Source organism: Dama dama, chromosome 15, assembly GCF_033118175.1.
Source record: "Dama dama isolate Ldn47 chromosome 15, ASM3311817v1, whole genome shotgun sequence".
In the NCBI taxonomy this organism is placed as follows: domain Eukaryota; kingdom Metazoa; phylum Chordata; class Mammalia; order Artiodactyla; family Cervidae; genus Dama; species Dama dama.
Genome location: NC_083695.1, coordinates 58,212,053 through 58,230,356, shown reverse-complemented (window position 1 = coordinate 58,230,356; position 18,304 = coordinate 58,212,053). Strand labels below are relative to the sequence as shown.

General features: G+C 34.2%; 1 protein-coding gene across 11 annotated transcripts in view; it reads right to left on the bottom strand.

The window, feature by feature from the left end:
* The window catches only part of KIF20B (kinesin family member 20B), a 78,385-nt gene that overhangs the window by 39,175 nt on the left and 20,906 nt on the right, over positions 1–18,304 (bottom strand). For 7 of the 11 annotated variants that reach the window (XM_061162145.1, XM_061162144.1, XM_061162150.1 and 4 more), the window contains exons 12-19: positions 16,940–17,102; positions 16,113–16,403; positions 12,350–12,489; positions 11,705–11,843; positions 10,509–10,737; positions 9,727–9,779; positions 8,271–8,390; positions 2,603–2,756 (exon numbers count right to left, since the gene is read on the bottom strand). In XM_061162145.1, coding sequence (XP_061018128.1) covers positions 2,603–2,756; positions 8,271–8,390; positions 9,727–9,779; positions 10,509–10,737; positions 11,705–11,843; positions 12,350–12,489; positions 16,113–16,403; positions 16,940–17,102 — 1,289 coding nt within the window. The remainder of the gene's footprint in view (positions 1–2,602; positions 2,757–8,270; positions 8,391–9,726; positions 9,780–10,508; positions 10,738–11,704; positions 11,844–12,349; positions 12,490–16,112; positions 16,404–16,939; positions 17,103–18,304) is intronic. The other 4 variants (XM_061162152.1, XM_061162154.1, XM_061162153.1 and 1 more) reach the window with 3 other exon arrangements.

The window sequence follows — 18,304 nt, the reverse complement described above, 5'->3', positions numbered from 1 at the left end:
GTTCCAAACAATAGCAAGGAGAAATAAGAAAACCTTCCAAAGTGAACAATGCAAAGAAATAGAGGAAAACAAGAGAGTGGGAAAGACTAGAAATCTCTTCAAGAAAATCAGATACCAAGGGAACATTTCATGCAAAGATGGGCACAACAAAGGACAGAAATGGTATGGACCTAACAGAGACAGAAGATATTAAGAAGAGGTGGCAAGAATATATAGAAAAATTACACAAAAAAGATCTTCATGACCCAGATAACCACGATGGTGTGATTACTCACCTAGAGCCAGACACCTTGGAGTGCGAAGTCAAGTGGGCCTTGGGAAGCATCACTACAAACAAAGCTAGTGGAAGTAATGGAAGTCCAGCAGAGCTATTTCAAATCCTAAAAGATGATGCTATTAAAGTGCTGTACTCAATATGCCAGCAAATTTGGAAAACTCAGCAATAGCCACAGGACTAGAAAAGGTCAGTTTTCATTCCAATCCCAAAGAAGGGCAGTGCCAAAGAATGTTCAAACTACCGCACAATTGCACTCATTTCACACACTAGCAAAGTAATGCTCAAAATTCTCCAAGCTAGGCTTCAACAATAAGTGAACTGAGAATTTCCAGATGTTCATGCCACATTTAGAAAACACAGAAAATTACAGAAAAAGCAAGGGAATTCCAGAAAAACATCTACTTCTGCTTCGTGGACTATGCTAAAGCCTTTGACAGTGTGGATCGCAACAAATTGTGGAAAATTCTTAAAGAGATGGGAATACCAGACCATCTGACTTGCCTCCTGAGAAACTTGTAAGAAGGTGAAGAAGCAACAGTTAGAACTGGACATGGAACAACAGACTGATTCCAAATTGAAAAAGGAGTAAGTCAAGGCTGTATATTGTCACTCTGCTTATTTAACTTATATGCAGAGTAAATCATGCAAAATGCCAGACTGGATGAATCACAAGATGAAATTAAGATTGCTGGGAGAAATATCAACAACTTCAGATATGCAGATGATACCACTCTAATGGCAGAAATGAAAAGGAACTTTAGAGCCTCCTGATGAAGGTGAAAGAGGACAGTGAAAAGGCTGGCTTAAAACTCAACTTTCAAAAAATTAGGATCATGGCATCCAGTTCCATCACTTCATGGCAAATAAATAGGGAAAAAGTGGAAACAGTGACAGATTTTATTTTCTTGGGCTCCAGAATCACTGTGGACAGTAACTAAAGCCACTGAATTAAGAGACGCTTACTCCTTAGAAAAAAAGCTATGACTAACCTAGACAGCATATTAAAAAGCAGACATCATTTTGCAGACAAAGGTCCATCTAGTCAAAGCTATGATTTTTTCCAGTAGTCATGTATAGATGTGAGAATTGGACCATAGGGAAGGCTAACTGCCGAATAATTGATGCTTTTGAACTGTGGTGCTGGAGAAAACTCTCATGAGTCTCTTGGTCTCATGAGATCAAGCCAGTCAATCATAAAGGAAATCAACCCTGAATATTCATGGGAAGGACTAATGTTGAAGCTCCAATACTTTGGCCACCTGATGCGAAGAACCAACTCATTGGAAAAGACCCTGATGCTGGGAAAGATAGAAGGCAGGAAGAGAAGTGGGCAATAGAGGAGAAAATGGTTGGACGGCATCACCAATTCAGTGGACATGAGCTTGAGCAAACTCCAGTAGATAGTTAAGGACAGGGAAGCCTGGCATGCTGCAGTGCATGGGGTTGCAAAGAGTCAGACACAAATGAGTGACTGAACGACGACAAATGCGTATTACTTTCAACCTATTAGCTCATAAATTATTACATTAATATAGCTAATGCTATATTATCCTTTAAGTCAACTACTTTTGAAAACATTACTTTTACTGAGGTTCTATGAAGTTTTTATTATATTGGTGTATTATCCAATTGTTTTTATTCTTAACAACCTTGGGAGGCAGGTATATTTAACTTATTTTACTAATAAACAAAGCAAGACTTAATTTATCCATTTTTCTCAAGGTGAAGCAGCTAATTAGGTTTCTAAAGTAATGTATGTTCTCTTAGAAAGCCTTCCTTCTCTGTACTATATTATAAAAGTTTTCCTAAAGACAGAATAGTTTAGAGGCAAAGTGAAAGCTGCTATGTTCTTCTACACAGCCAGGAAGGTACAGCATAAAGTGAGTAAGCTTAGCACACACTTTTTTTCTAGTAGTTTCATAGAAAACACAACTTGACCACATTTGCCTTTTGTAATGTTTAGCTCAAAGTCTTCCTGTCAAATGGCCTTTTCTTCAAATGAAAAAAGAATAAAGAGGAAAAAAAGTGTGGAGAAATTTTGGCAGAAAAGGTGACTTTCAATTATGACAGGCACAGGAATAAAGAGAATTATCGTGATGCTAAATTGATAAGAGCATAACATCTAAAAACATTAAAATAAAGGCAGCTTTAAATACCTACATCCTCTAGATAGTTTATAACATGTTAGTGTAAAAATCAGTGACATTTAGATTTTTTCAGGTTTTTTGCTTAGATAAGTAAATTTCCTTCTATTTGCAACTTTTGCGTTTACTGGTTTAGGAGTTAGCTTTCTCAATGGCCTCGTGTTAGCAGCTGAAGAAGTACCTTTCTTTGCTGGTGGTTCATCTTGTTGAAGTTCAATTTCATTTAATCTTTTTCTTCCTGAATATGTTTTAGTTTTGCTGTCCTTAGACATTTCAGTTGTTTCATTACAAACCAATTTATTGTTTATTATTAAAGAAGAATTACCAACATTGTCCTAAAGTAAAATAAATTAAAATTAGTTCACATATAGAAAGCTATAAGAACTATATAAATTAAAATTCAATACTGCATCATAAAAATTGTATTTTCAAGTTTGTTGAGACATTTTCTAGGTTATTTCCTAAGTCTCACCCTACACTAAAATAACTGATGACTCTATGAAATAAGTAATATTAACTAACTTGTAAAATCACTCACTAAGGAGGACCCCAAAAAAACAAAAAGGAAGTGTGTAGTTTCATCCTGATAGCAAAACTAAAAACAAATTCATCTTTATATTTTCTAAGAAGATCAGGTGGGTTAGAGACTTATTTGCAGATAACCAAGTCCTAAAACACTGACCTCTAAATCATAAACAAAATGAGCTTTGAAAAAGAGAAATAGGAAAACACTATGACATAATTGCTCCTTATACTTTCACTTAAAATTCTGAGTAATCATGAATAACTAGAAAACATCAATCATTTTGTTTTGCAACCAAAGCTCAAAGTAACCATGTCCTACACTTTAACAAATCCCAGAAAAAGTTCTAATCTTAGCTTCTAGCCTTTGTATATTCAAAGATACACAATCTACATACTGCTTTAAAACTGAGCTCCTAGTTTATCTAGATGAAAAAGAGCATTTAAATTTTCATTTTTTAAGGCAAAGACTACACCTCCCTAATAGGACAGCAGAAAGGTACCCAGAAAGAAGGGTGAAACCTTAGCAATTAAGTGCATGTTTATAAAGTAATTAAAAGTTTGGGAAAGGCAGAGATTAATTAAATCCCTACATACTCGTAGCAATCCATTTGTGGGGGGCAGGTAGGTGGTGGGTAAAACTATACAAGAAAATAAAACATCATTTTATATTAGAAAATCATCACTTTGTTAAGAGATATAGATTAAAATGATTTTAAGTCATAAAGTAATGATTAAAAAAAAAAAGCAGTCTTTTTAGATAGCCCTAAACAAAGAATATCATGAAGAACAACCTTCATGCTTTTTCACAATTAGTCCCTTGGTGTCACTGATAAGTGACAATGTCCTGGGATGGAGGAATCAGACCTCTGACAAAGTCTGAGTTTTCAAACAGTCCATGACAATTTTAAGTTGTCCCCCCTTCCACATTCAGATGTATTATAATCACCTAATCATTTTTCTCCTCTTCAAATTATACAATCTTCACCAAGAAAAAAATCTATCCTCCACAAATGTCAGTTACCGAAAGGAATATTTTCTGCCTGGAGTATTCTTGGTAGGAAGGATGCTAAAGAACCATTCAAAACAAACGTTTAATCATAAAAAGAGTCTGCTCTGGACTCTTTGGAACAGTGACCCTAGATCAACAGTTGATCAACACAGTCAGGTTAAGTTCTAATTTACTTTGCATTTGTTTATTTATGTGAACAATTTGGCACACTGTTTTAAGTTAGTTGATAAAACAGTCTAGAGCCTATCTAAAAAATTTACTCAAAGGCAAGGATTATTAAATTAGGAATATTGCTTATATTTCTTTTTTACTATTATTTACATAAACATTATTAACATTATGTGATATGCAAATATACTACAGAAATAGATATAATCCCCTGCTAAAATTCCAACAATCTTCTTCAAAGTTGTAGGCACTAGGAGTGATCTATCTCTGGCTTCTCTTTTTATAGTTTGTTTTCTGTTTTTCTCTTAACCTTTAACAAATCTAAGGCTGGACTTAAAATTCAGATCAAGTCCTAGGAGCTCAGCTGGTAAAGAATTCACAGGCAATGCAGGAGACCCCAGTTCAATTCCTGGGTCAGAAAATGCCCTGGAGAAGGGATAGGCTATCCACTCCAGGATTCCTGGGCTTCCCTGCTGGCTCAGCTGGTAAACAATCCACCTGCAATGCAGAAGACCTGGGTTCGATCCCTGAGTGGGAAGAGCCCCTGGAGAGGGGAACGGCTACCCACTCCAGTATTCTGACGTGGAGAATTCCATGGACTATATAGTCCATGAGGTCGCAAAGTAAGATAGACTGAGCAACTTTCACTCACTCACTCAGAACAAAACCAGGTGGCAAATAATCATCTCAAAGTGCTAAGAGCCTGGAGGTCCAGCAATTCATTTACTTGAAAAAGTCAAAAGCCCTAAGTTGTAAAAAGTTTTATCTCCTTTTATTTCACAAATAATTTCCAATTCTTAATCCATACCACCACTACCCAACTACCTTAAATCAAAGTCCTCATCAACTATCACCTGAACTTTTCCAAGAGTTTTCTAGTTGGTCTCCCAGCCTTCATTCTAGTTCCACCTCAATCCCATCTTCCAAGTTTCTAAAAATATCAACTCAAAATAAAAAATCAACTTTGCTATTCTTCTCCTTAAAATTAATGAGTCCTTGCTGCCTACAGAATACAACCCAAACGCTTTAATGAAGTATTCAAGGCCTTCTGCTTCCCTGGTGGCTCAGATGGTAAAGAATCTGCCTACAATGCAGGAGATCCGGGTTTGATCCCTGGGTCACTGGAGAAAGAAATGTCAAACCCACTCCAGTACTCCTGAGTGGAGAATCAATCCCATGGACAGAGAAGCCTGGAGGGCTGTGGTCCATGGGGTCGCAGAGTCAGACACAACTAAGCGACTAACACATACGCTATCTCACCCCAGTCTACTGCTCCTAGCATCATTATTCACCTCTCCTGCTTCAAACTTTCTTCTTGAGCAAATTATTAAAACTTACACTTTCTTACACTGACTGAAAGGCTTCTTATATGTCCATGACTGTGCATTCTGATTCTTTTATCTAGAAAGCCAGTGTATCTTCTTGTACCTCACACCTGCCAACTGCTCCTACTTTGGACTAGAAAACTTTCACTTGCCATTTAAGATTCAACTTAATCATTTTCATCTGCACAAAATATTCTCTCAAACCCTATCTATTCTCAGCTTCTTGTACACACTAACTACCACTGCACATTTCATTATAAATACATTTATGTTGGTTTTCTCTTACTGGGGAGTTGTTAAGGGGAGTAGTTTTTATTAATCTGTGTAATGCCTAGAATCTAGCAGAGCACCTGGCACACAGAATCTCAGTTTTTCTTGACAAAATAAATCATTCTATGCTTCTCCTCCTAACTCTCTACCTTACTACAGGGGTATTTCTCCCAGTTCAGAAAAGTTAAACAATAATACATATAACAGATGTGAAAAAAATCCAACAATATATAATTATAAATTATAATTATTAATTATATTACCAATATAATTTGTTGATAACTATATTAACATAAATTCTAAACTGTTAATATAGTTATTAATTAATTTACAATAATGTATTCAACGGAAGTGACAAAAAGTCAGATGGAGTGAATAATGCATCTAATAAATGCCAAAAGAGAGGTCTGCTACAAGAAATTAGACAGAGGATGAGCTATGTTTCTCCAGAGAATGTTCCTTATTTACCCTTGTAGAATCAAAAACCTATCTGATGTTGAGATGATACAGAGAAAGTTGTGGGTACTAGTGTTCAACTCTCAAGACACAAAGAAGGGTCAAATGTAACATTTTATAATACAGTAGTCCCTGCTTACCTGTAGAGAATACATTATAAGACCTAGCAGTTGCCTGAAACCATGGAAATATTGAATCCTATACACACTACGCTTTTTCCTGTACACGCCTACAAAGTTTAGTACATGCTTAAAGGTTAATTTAAAAATGAAGCACAGGGACCTCCTGGTGGCCCAGTGGCTAAGACTTCCTGCTCCCAGCGCTGGCGACTCAGGTTTGATCCCTGGTCAGGAAACTAGATCCTACATGCTGCAACTAAAGATCCCTCATGCCACAACTAAGATCTGGCAGAGCCAAATAATTTTTTTTTTTAATTAAGCACAGAATGAAATTAACAATAATAAAATAGAACAATGATAACAATATACCATATTAAGTTATGTGAATTCAGCCTCTGTTGCTCTCAAAATTATCTTGTACAAAATTTAATGCTTTTTACATCTTAAGCACTTATGCTCTATAGCCATAACTTTTGCAGTTTGAGGTGTAACAGCAAAACTAGCACAAATTTTCTTTTTCCTTCTTCACAATTTCACAAATAGAAGATTCATTCTTACCACAGATCTTAGCAACCTCAGCATACAATTTTTTTCTTTCCTTCTTGAGAATTTTCACCTCTACTTTTAAACAAAGCACTTTATAGCTTCTCTATGACACATCCAAATTGTCAGCATCACTACTCTTCTGCTTTGGGGGCATTATTAAGCAAAATCAGCGTTACTCGAACACAGCACTATGATACCAACAACAGACAATCTGATAAACAAGACTAACAGGAGGGATATGCTAGACAAAGGGATGAGTCGGGTCAGGAAGAATGGAGCAATATGGCATAAGATTTCATCATACTACTCAGAACAGCACACAATGTAAAACTCATGGATTATTTCAGGCATTTTTCATTTAATCCTTCTGACCATGGTTAACCCACAGAAACTGAAATTGCAGATAAAGGGGAACTACTATATACCACACTTGCCTCTGTTAGAGAAAAGACATACAGAAGCAGAGAATTTTAGCTATTAATTTACTCAGCCTATTGTGTTATTAACATTATGTCAAAAAATAATTTTAAGGTACCTGCAATAAAAAATGAATATAAAAGAAAGCCAAAAACCACTGTTTAATTAAAAAAACGACTAAAAGGCTGATCATCCAATCCTAAACTACCTAAATATAAAATTACCTAAGTTTCTATTTATGAAAGGCTACTTAAAAACCCTTAAAATGTTGTAGTTTGTTTTTTAGTCACTGAGTTGTGTCCAACTCTTTTGCAACAGTATGGAGTGTAGCCCACAAGGCTCCTCTGTCCATGGGATTCATCAGGCAAGACACACTGGACTGGGTTGCCATTTCCTTCTGCAGGGGATCTTCCCAACCCACGGAGAGAATCCGTACCTCCTGCATGGCAAGCGGATTCTTCACTGCTGAGCCCTGACAAGCCCATAAAGGCTTTATATGCTATAGTTAATAATGTAATTTTTAAAAGAAAATATCCCTGCTATTAAACATAGGAACTTTGGCAAAAATGTATAAAATAGAAACAAGCTTCTAAAACCTAATGTCATTTATAGTTCCATAGAGATGGACGTACAGATATAGACAGATATATCAATAGAGTAGGGCTACACAGAGACAGAGATCTTTATGGTCTGTGGATATCAAAGCACATCTAAGTTTCTTTCACCCCAGAGCTCCGCATCCAGTTGCTGAGGCTTAAACTTCTAAGGGCTACACAGTCTTGTCCCTCTTATGTACAAAGCATTCCCAGCTTAGTTTGTGGAGATCAAACTGCCACCTTTAAGTTCTCAAAAATTCATATTGGCGTGATAGTGAATTGAATTCAATGCCAAGATAAGCAAGTCAACATTCTTAGTGAATTAGTCTCAGTTGTATAAGCTATTTTAAACTATTTTAAACCAAACCAAACATACTCTCTATTTAATTTATAACACAAATAAAAGTTAGATTCTTACACTGCCTTTAAATGTGTTTTCCATATGAAATTTTAGGTTCTGAAACTTGTTAATAGTATCCTCTTTTTGGTCAATTTTATCCATCAACTCTTGAATTCTTTGATTCTGCATAATTATTTTCTTTGGGAAGGGAAAAAACAAAGTTTAGTGAATGGACTTTGGGGATAACTAGAATGCAAATATGATACATTTTAGAATTCCTTCAAATTTTAAGGTTAGGCAAAAAAAAAAAACAGCAATACACTATGCATAGCATGACTTTATTTTCATTTAAAAAATCAACATGCCTAAATACAAAAGGAAAGAGAAGCAATATTTCATAATGGGTAAGAGGAATCAGAAGTCACATGATCTGGGTTTGAATCTTAGCTTCTCTACTTTCTAGTTGTGAACCCCAAGCAAGTTATTTAATGCCTACGTAAAAAAAAATAACAGTATCTACATCATAAGGTTGTTCTGAGACTTAAACAACTAAAGAACTTAAAAGAATTCATAGAAAATGTTCTATAAAAAATACATATATGTGTGTATGTGTGTGTATGTGTATACACATAAAATAATCTCAAAGAGCTATCAACCAAGTTGGTTTGGATTTGTTTTCAATGTAAGAGAGACATTATGAGGGACTACTGTACCTTCTATTTTATAGTTTAATATAACAGTATGTTTACAAGCAGCAGCTATTTTTATAAATAGAAAAAAATAAAAGAAAAGGAGGAGAATAGGAACTGTCTAAACAACAGCTAAAATGTCTTGTATTGAGTACATTATTTTGGTTATCTTTTTAAGTACTGGGTATTAGATGCCAAGATTTTGAATTATTTATATCTGATCATATGTTAAAATATTCAGCTCTTTAGAAGAACAAATATAAGTTCAGAGAAGGTCAGGAAAAATATTAAGTTTAGAGTTTTAAACTCACTTCACCTCTATGTATACCTGCAATTTCATACTTAGATCTAACAAGGCCAAATCCATCTACAACCACTTAGAGTAATTATCTGATCTGAAGGTATAAAGTGCTAGAGATTTTCAGATTCTGATGCTGCACACTGATCAGGCCATATCCTAAATTTTAAAACAGTAACTTCAGACAAGATAAACACTATTTAAATAATCTACTCAACACAATGCACCTGGTAAAAGAATGACATAGAGATGATTCTCTGGCAGCACATACAGATCTAAGATGCCTTCTAAGGGAAGAAAGCAAGACACAGAACTACAATCCTATTTGTATAAATTTTTTAATAGATGTATGTTACACACATACATACACGTATATCTACACATATACAAATAAAATCTTTTCTGGAAAGACCAAAGAAACTTTCCAGAAACCATATGTGGAAAGAGGTATGAGAGTGAAGGCACTTATATACTCATCAATTATTCATGCTGTCTATTTTACTTATTAATTTCCTTATCAAGATAAAATAAAGCTTAAAAGCAGTACCTTATTAGATTTCTCAAGCTCTTGAACCAATGAATTTAAATTAATTTCTGATTCTGAAAAAGAATATTAAAAATAAACATCTAAGTACCTAAAGAAATAAATCGATAAATAAACATGAAACTTAAGCTGCTACAGTAGACACCTCATTGTCATACTCAGGAAAAAGAATTTTTACAGCACTAGAAGCACACAAACAGCTACAAATTCTACCACCAGAGAGTAATGTTTCTGAAAGAGCCACTTTCAAAACCCAGGGCAAAAATGAATGCTATCTGCTCAATAGTAGAAAATTTCTGGAATAATGTCAGAAGAGAAATAACTTATACCTTTCTGACCCACTTCATAATGAGGCATCACTTATCTGCTATTTTCCACCCATCTTGTTTCACACAGAAAAGGGCAGAGTATTTCATCTAATATTTGAAACTGAGATGTGACAACCCCTCCCAGTTCCCCACCACCACACACACACACATATAAACGAACAAAGTTTACAGCTTTACAATTTCCTATGAGATTTCTTAACTTGCTGATAAAGCTATACTTAGGTTCTGGTTTTTCCTGAAAGTCTATTTTCTAGTAATATTAGTCTTAAAGTAAAGAAAAGCAAAAATATATTTTTACTAATAAATTACTGTAAACTCATACAAATGGTAAAATACTAAATGTCACCTCCTTCATTTTCTGACCACTTGGTAAATAAGCTGCATAAATCTCATACTTACCAACCGTCTTTTTAAGAATTTATAACATCTACATAGGGATATAATACAACCACTTACCACTTTCTCTCTTTTTTAACTCTTCTTGGGTTTTGATTAATTCTTCTTTGGTTTTAGCTAATTCAGCTTTAACTTGATTAAACTTTATTTCTAAACAAGCAATAGCTTCCTGGGGGTCAGCAAGAGATGCAATATATAAGTGAGCAATTTCAGCCTGTTTCTTAATACCAGTGACATCATCTTGAAGAGAATCAATAATATCTTCAATTCCTACATAATTATGTCCTTCCTAAAAACAGCAAAAACCACATGCCTAATGTTAACAGTGGCTTTCACTACTTCAGTGTGGTACCATCTAGCATGTTTTAAAAATAAATAGGAAAACAAATGCACAACTTACAATTTTTTAAACATATTATTTATGTTTTTCTATTAGGTGACTATAGACATGTTTATGTTTTCTTACATAGAAGTAGCTCCAATTATGAAAAAGATGTGCTCCATTAGTCATTGTTTATTTTATGGAACATGAGACATTATTTCTCCATAAGAACAATGTCTTATGGAGTTTATAGAACAATTATAATTATCTAGTTCAGGTATACTCTTAGTCATATAATGAGTCTTTTTTGGTTGAGCTGAAGAAACAAATCCTCATTTTCACAATTCAGACTAAATCCCAAACTATGTCAGGGACACAGAATGATGGTTTGACGGCAAGAGCCTAGACATTATCATCCTGCACCTCTGAACTGAGTAATTAAAAAACAGAGCAAAACAAAAACAACCAACCATTCCAGAAAGATGCGATTAATTTCTGCTTCAGTAGAAGAACGTTTCCTCAACAGTAGAGAATGGTTATTCAGCCAAGCAAGAGTGATTTTTCTATATATAAATATTTTTGTTTTAATCAGAAGAGAATTAAATGACCCTACAGGTCTGTCAGCCAACATGTAAAATTCTTAAGTTTAAAACAAATCTGAGTGGGTATCCCATAATCAGACAAAAAGCAATCTACCTACAAACAACACAATGACTCAAGCCACATCAAACTGAGATATAAATGTAAAAGGTATTTTTTTCTAAGTTCAATAGCTATACTTAAACTATTTGTGTTTACATTCCTAACAAAGCACACTTACTCATAATTAAAGTCACGTTGTTTTTTAAATTCTGAAGTATATTAAATTATCACTGATGTCATATACTAAATCTGGTACCTATAGTTCATGTATTTAATATTTCAGTTAACATACTTCAGTTTCATCTTTCATGGCGTGATCTTCATCCTTTGGTTCCTCCTGAGTATCACATTTACCAATCAAATCCTTGAAAATAGCCAAACGACATTCAGCATTTTCTTCTAAAATTTCTCGTTCCTGAAGGAGAGTTTCCCTTCATAACAGAAATTAATCCCATTAAGAAACAGAAAAACCACTACTTTACATTTTTATTTTAAATTTCTAAGATTAAGCACATTATAAATTAAAGTGAAAGTGTGAAAATGTTAGTTGCTGAGTCGTGTCAGACTCTCTGCGACCCCACTGACTAGCCCACCAAGCTCATCTGTCCATGGGATTTTTCAGGCAAAAATACTGAAGTGTCTTGCCATTTCCTTCTCCAGGGGATCTTTCCGACCCAGGAATCAAGCCCAGCCCTCTTGCACTGAAGGCAGATTCTTTACCATCAGACAGTAAATAAAAAGACTTATAAATTAAAAGTCAATTTAAATAATCACTCATATATAACTCACAATCACCATGGGATTAGTAATAGCTATTTTCAAGCTTGCATAAAGGTTAGAGTTTAGAAGTCATCTAATATAAAAAAGCAAAAAAATATTTTTTTCACAAGTAAATAAAATTTTCAATTTTTACCTGGACACGAATAAAACAACTTACTTAAAGTCAGCTTCTCGTTGGGCCAAATACTGAGTAAACTCCTGTGTAACTTCTTCACGAATTTTAAATTCCAATGTTAACTTTTCTTTTCTTTCATTTATTAGTTTTTTTTTCAAATCTTCTATTAAATCCAAAAGTTTCTAAAATATAAATATTAAAATTCTAATTAAAAAGCAAATAAATTCCAAGAGAAAGATATTCCACGTGTTTAAAAATAAAACTTTTTCATTTCTTTACTAAATTATTATGTTTCCTTTTAATACAGATAGTATTTTCACTGGAAACTATGTATATGCAGAGATTCATTAATGTGAAAAATCAAGTTCGTCTCACCACATTTTAGAAACAGACATAGTTCAAATGTGTATCTGGTTACACAGAGAATGAAGAGAAAAGAAAATCTGAGCATCTATTATCTACTAGGAACTACCCTGGGGAGTTCATATTTTATTTCATTTAATCCACACAATCTTTTTTACACTTAGTAGGAACACTCAAATTTCCTAGGTAGGGAAAGTAAGGACCAAGTCTGTGGTAAATGCGTAAGTTTGAGTTTAAAGTTAGTCTGTCAAAATATAAAGTTGACATGTTACACAGAGCAGTTACTGTGAATCCCCAGTTTTCAAAATGGCAAAGGGAGATATTACATATTTTATTGGGTTTCTATAACTATCCAAATGTAAGCAACAACTCTTTGAAAGCACACACATAATTAATCATGTAATATGGACAATAAACAATAAAACAATTAAAATTTGACATTATAGCCAGTATAGGTATGTAAATTGTAGCAGTCAAGAAAAGAGCCTGATAGCATTTTTTAAGGTTTCTAACTAAAGTTTCTCAATAATAAACTAATAAACTCTCAAAGCTAGAGATCTTTCACTTTATCAATTTTATACTTGAAAATATTTTACAGATATCTTGACTTTGAAATTCTAAGAACTTCTACTGAGGAAATAATTTTATATTTTGGCTATAAAATAGTCACTGTGTTTTTTGCAATGAGTTGTTGTATGTAAACAAAAAAGTAAAATGCAACTCAACAGTCAAACTTAAGAAATGGGTTCAACTATGGTACCATCATACAGTAAAACTACTGTAATGGATTATGATGACATATTTACTATTCATAATTTCCACAATTTATTTTTAAATGAAGAAAATCAGTTAAAAATATTGTAACAAACAGTAAAAATCTATTAACATGACCAGTAGATTTAGACACATTTATATTTCCCTTTTTCCTAGATTCTATCATGGTTATATAATACGTTTATAATTTTAAATAACCACAGACTTTTCCCACTGTTTAAAACAATAAATATTTAGTAGTAACTAGTAGTAACTATTGAAGAAGAGGGGCTTCTCTAATGGCTCAGATGGTAAAGAATCCATCTGTAATGTAGGAGACCCAGGTTCAATCCCTGGGTGGGAAAGATCCTCTGCAGAAGGGAAGAGCAAGCCACTCCAGAATTTTTGCCTGGGAAATCCCTTGGACAGAGGAGCCTGGCAGGCACAGTCCATGGGGTCACAAAGAGTCAGACAGGACTTACTAACACTTTCACTTTTCACATTGAAGAAGAAATGTGGGAGACTCAAGAGAAATCTGTATGAATGTGGGAATATCTTGGGAAATTGGTTTCTTTCAGTAATTCTCAACAACAACTAGTTTTCTATCACTGTTAGTATCTGATAAAGTATTTTGAGTGAAAAAAATCCTGGTTATTCAAGTTAAATGAATTTTAAGCATAAACATGTTACTATCAATATATTTTATAATGATTTTTAATACATTTCATAATGATCTTTAATACTGACGACCCTCTAATTAATAAAATGCTAACAATGTAAAGCATGAGAAGCCTAATCATTTTCATTTTGAGAAGTATTACAAAAAACTTGGATGAAAATTTTAATTTTGAAGTACCTAGTCAATATTATCAGAGAAGGCAATGGCACCCCACTCCAGTACTCTTGCGTGGAAAATCCCATGGATGGAGGAGCCTGGTGGGCTGCAGTCCATGGGGTCGTACAGAGTTGGACACAACTGAAGTGACTTAGCAGCAGCAGTCAATATTATAAGATATGCACTTACACTATATAATCCTACATAAATGGCATTAATTTTTCCTATATAAATTCATAAACTACTAAAATAATAAGTTTAATGAACATCATATTGATATATAAACTTCAGTTTTGAGATAAAAAAATTAAATTACGACTATCAACGACTTAGCCTAGTTTTTCACTGAGTGAAGTACTACATTACAGAGATCCAGGGTAAACCAGGTTCAATCACACAGTGACCAGATATACTAGGACTAATGGCATCTGAAGCTTTCATCTTCATTTCTAAGCAACAAAGGCACAAGAATGGCTTTCAGGGACACTGGAATAAACTATTAAGATGAGAGTATTTAACTCAATACATTATTGATCTACTTAAATTTCTACAGTCCAAAAGAGTACTATGATGTCAGATGCGTCAATACCACTGAAGTCACTTAATGAGGGGAACCAGTAATTTGGACAGGATCTATATTTCAGAACTGTGTGCATGTGTGCTCAGTCACTCAGTCGTGTCTGCCTCTTTACAACCCCATGGACTGTAGCTCGCCAGGTTCCTCTGTCCATGGGATTCTCCAGGCAAGAATATTAGAGCAAGTTGCCATTTCTTTCCCCAGGAGATCTTTCTGACCCAGGGATCAAACCTGCATCTCCTACCCTGACAGGTGAATTCTTTACCACTGAGCCACCTGGGAAGCCATATTTCAGGATTAATGAAACTTAAATATATGTATGAATTTTATTTGGACAGAAATTATAAGAAACACCATTAAATCTTATTTTTTTTCATAAATGTAAGACGATCAAGCGATTTTTGTTTTGAATAAATACAATAATCGGTACTAGGCACACATTTTGCACTCTTGTACTTAAGACTGCAAGGTAAAATTTTGGAGGAGTATGCTAAAATCACAGGGTGAAAGGATACTGGGGAACAATGAAAAGAGATCCGAAACACAACACCGAGTTAACCAAAACTCTGCTTCACCAAAAATGGAGAAATCAGACATTGTCTGCCTCCTAATGTGACTCAATGGGAAATTCACAACTTCACATATGTAACAGGCTTGCCTAAAGTGTTAAACCTTCTTAAAGTGTTAAATCATCTTATATAAGATGATCCAGACTGGAGGTTTTCTACAAGACAACTAATCACAAAGTTTCAAAAATATCTATGATAGATTAGAGACTAACTAACGAAACATGATAATCAGAAGCAATGTATTGAGTTGTATCAAAAACAAAGTGGTTATGAAAGGAAATACTGGGACCACTAGAGAAATCTTGATATGGACAATACAACACTACATTACTGTATTAATGTGAAAGTGCTTAGGTATGAAAATGGCCTTTTGATTGTGAGGAACATGTCCATGTTCTTGAGAAACATGATGAAGTAGTTAGTTGTAAGGTATCATTATGTATGCATCTTGTTTTCAAATGGTACAGGCAGAACAGAAAGAGAATATAACAATGGCAAAATGTTAACAACTGGCAAGTCCAGATGAAGTGCAAATGACTATTCATTATATTATTCTTTCTATGGGTGTGAAAATTTTCAAAACATGTAAATGAAAGATAAACTTAGTGTATTGTTGGAAAAAAAATGGGAGAAAGAGCCTTAAGAATTACTAACCATAACTTCAGAATAATAAATAAGCCAATTTTAGAAGTATGAGTTAATACATACTCTCTTCCCCTCACGGCTACTGAAAGCCTTATCATCCTCTAATGTATTATCTAGAACTTCATCAGTAAATTCAGTTTCCACATTCTGCTTTTCTTCAGCTTTTTCTAGATCCTCAACCAAATCTTCATCTTCCACCACATCTTCTAGACTACTTTCCCATGAAATCGTGGATCTTTTTTCATTTAGTATTTTATTATCTGAATCATTAATTTCTAATGATTCATCTTGAGAAGATTTGACAGGCCCAAATGATCTCTCTTGAGAGCAATTTAAAATATCTGGAACACAAACCTGGTAAAATATACAATGTAACTTTTAAAACAAAGGCAAAAACTGTCAACAAAGAAAAAACAATTATAAATTTAAGTCAAATGACAACTTGAGAATTAAAAAGAAAAATCTATACAAATATACAAGAAGGAATTAGCACACTCAAATACATATTTGATAAGAAAAAAGCTAATTACACATGTATACTACAGATAAATCTACTTTCCTGGGTTAAGTTCTTTTCCTAGTACTATTCCCCAGCAGGGGGTTTCCTAATTAGCCACTAAATAAGCCAGATGGACAGCAGAGCATATAATTCGCTGCATACTTGCAATTTGTAACGGGTAAGTTATTTATTACTGAGGTCATTTTACTCTTAAGCAGGGGTAACTTTCAATTTTTTTCCAATGCCTACTACTCAAATATTACATTGTTAATTTTCAATTATTTTCTAGGTTTACAGCTGTAAGTGCAAAATGTATTATCTACTGTAAGAAAAAAAATCATTACTATTCTAATACGAAGCTTAACAAATTCTGAAATTTAGCTATATTTACTTTTTGTGCAATGGCTGAGAACTTCAACACATTGAGTGTCTCATCATAGGCAAAAGAACATTGGCTGATGTTGACAATCATACATATCTTCCCTTTACCATTAAAAAAACTTTGAAAATAGTGGGTCAATTTACTTTCCCGGAAAGGCACATGCTGTTGAAACCTATGAAAAAAATTTTCAAAAAATTAAAAGTTAAAACAAATCTCGTAAAGTCAGGATACTGATAAATTTTACAAAGAAATAACATAACAACCATTGACTTAAATTCTAGATTAGTGATTAGTTTCATTTGTACTAGTCCTTTTCTGTTTATTCATGTTGTTTTCTCTAAACACTGCTACTATTATTATTAATACTGATAGTAATAACCAACTAGGGCAAAATGCAAAGGAAGTCACAATGAAGTGGGTTGTGTTCTCTCAGTTCAGTCACTCAGTCGTGTCCAACTCTTTGCGACCCCATGAATCGCAGCACGCCAGGCCTCCTTGTCCATCAACAACTCCAGGAATTTACTCAAACTCATGTCCATCAAGTCGGTGATGCCATCCAGCCATCTCATCCTCTGTCTTCCCCTTCTCCTCCTGCCCCCAATCTCTCCCAGCATCAGGGTCTTTTCCAATGAGTCAGTTCTTCACATCAGGTGGCCAAAGTATTGGAGTTTCAGCTTCAGCATCAGTCCTTCCAATGAACACCCAGGACTGATCTCCTTCAGGATGGACTGGTTGGATCTCTTTGCAGTCCAAGGGACTCTCAAGAGGCTTCTCCAACACCACAGTTCAAAAGCATCAATTTTTCAGCGCTCAGCTTTCTTCACAGTCCAACTCTCACATCCATACATGACCACTGGAAAATCCACAGCCCTGACTAGACGGACCTTTGTTGGCAAAGTAATGTCTCTGCTTTTTAATATGCTATCTAGGTTGGTCATAACTTTCCTTCCAAGGAATAAGCGTGTTCTCTAGTGTATAGCAATTATGCAATATATACACCATAACTAGAAAATGATAAAGGCTGGATTTATTATTTACTTAGCCTAAAATGCTAGTTAATACAGAAATCTATCACATCTAGAAAACCACAATGCATTAATAAGAATAATACGGTTTCAAAGTCTGTCAATAAGCCAGCATTAGAAGCTTATTATCTAAGTTGTCAGTTGATACATATTTGCTATAGAAAATACTGTGTTTACCTGAGTCACTGGCATTCACTGATAATGCTTTTCAATTCTATCATTTTTTAAATCCAAGATCTAAGAAATTTTAATTATAATCCATTCCTAGTCATTACGTAAGAAGCAAGTTAAAAACAAGAAGAACTTTCTTAAACTAGCAAAGCTGAAAGTTTAAATATTATTAACATAA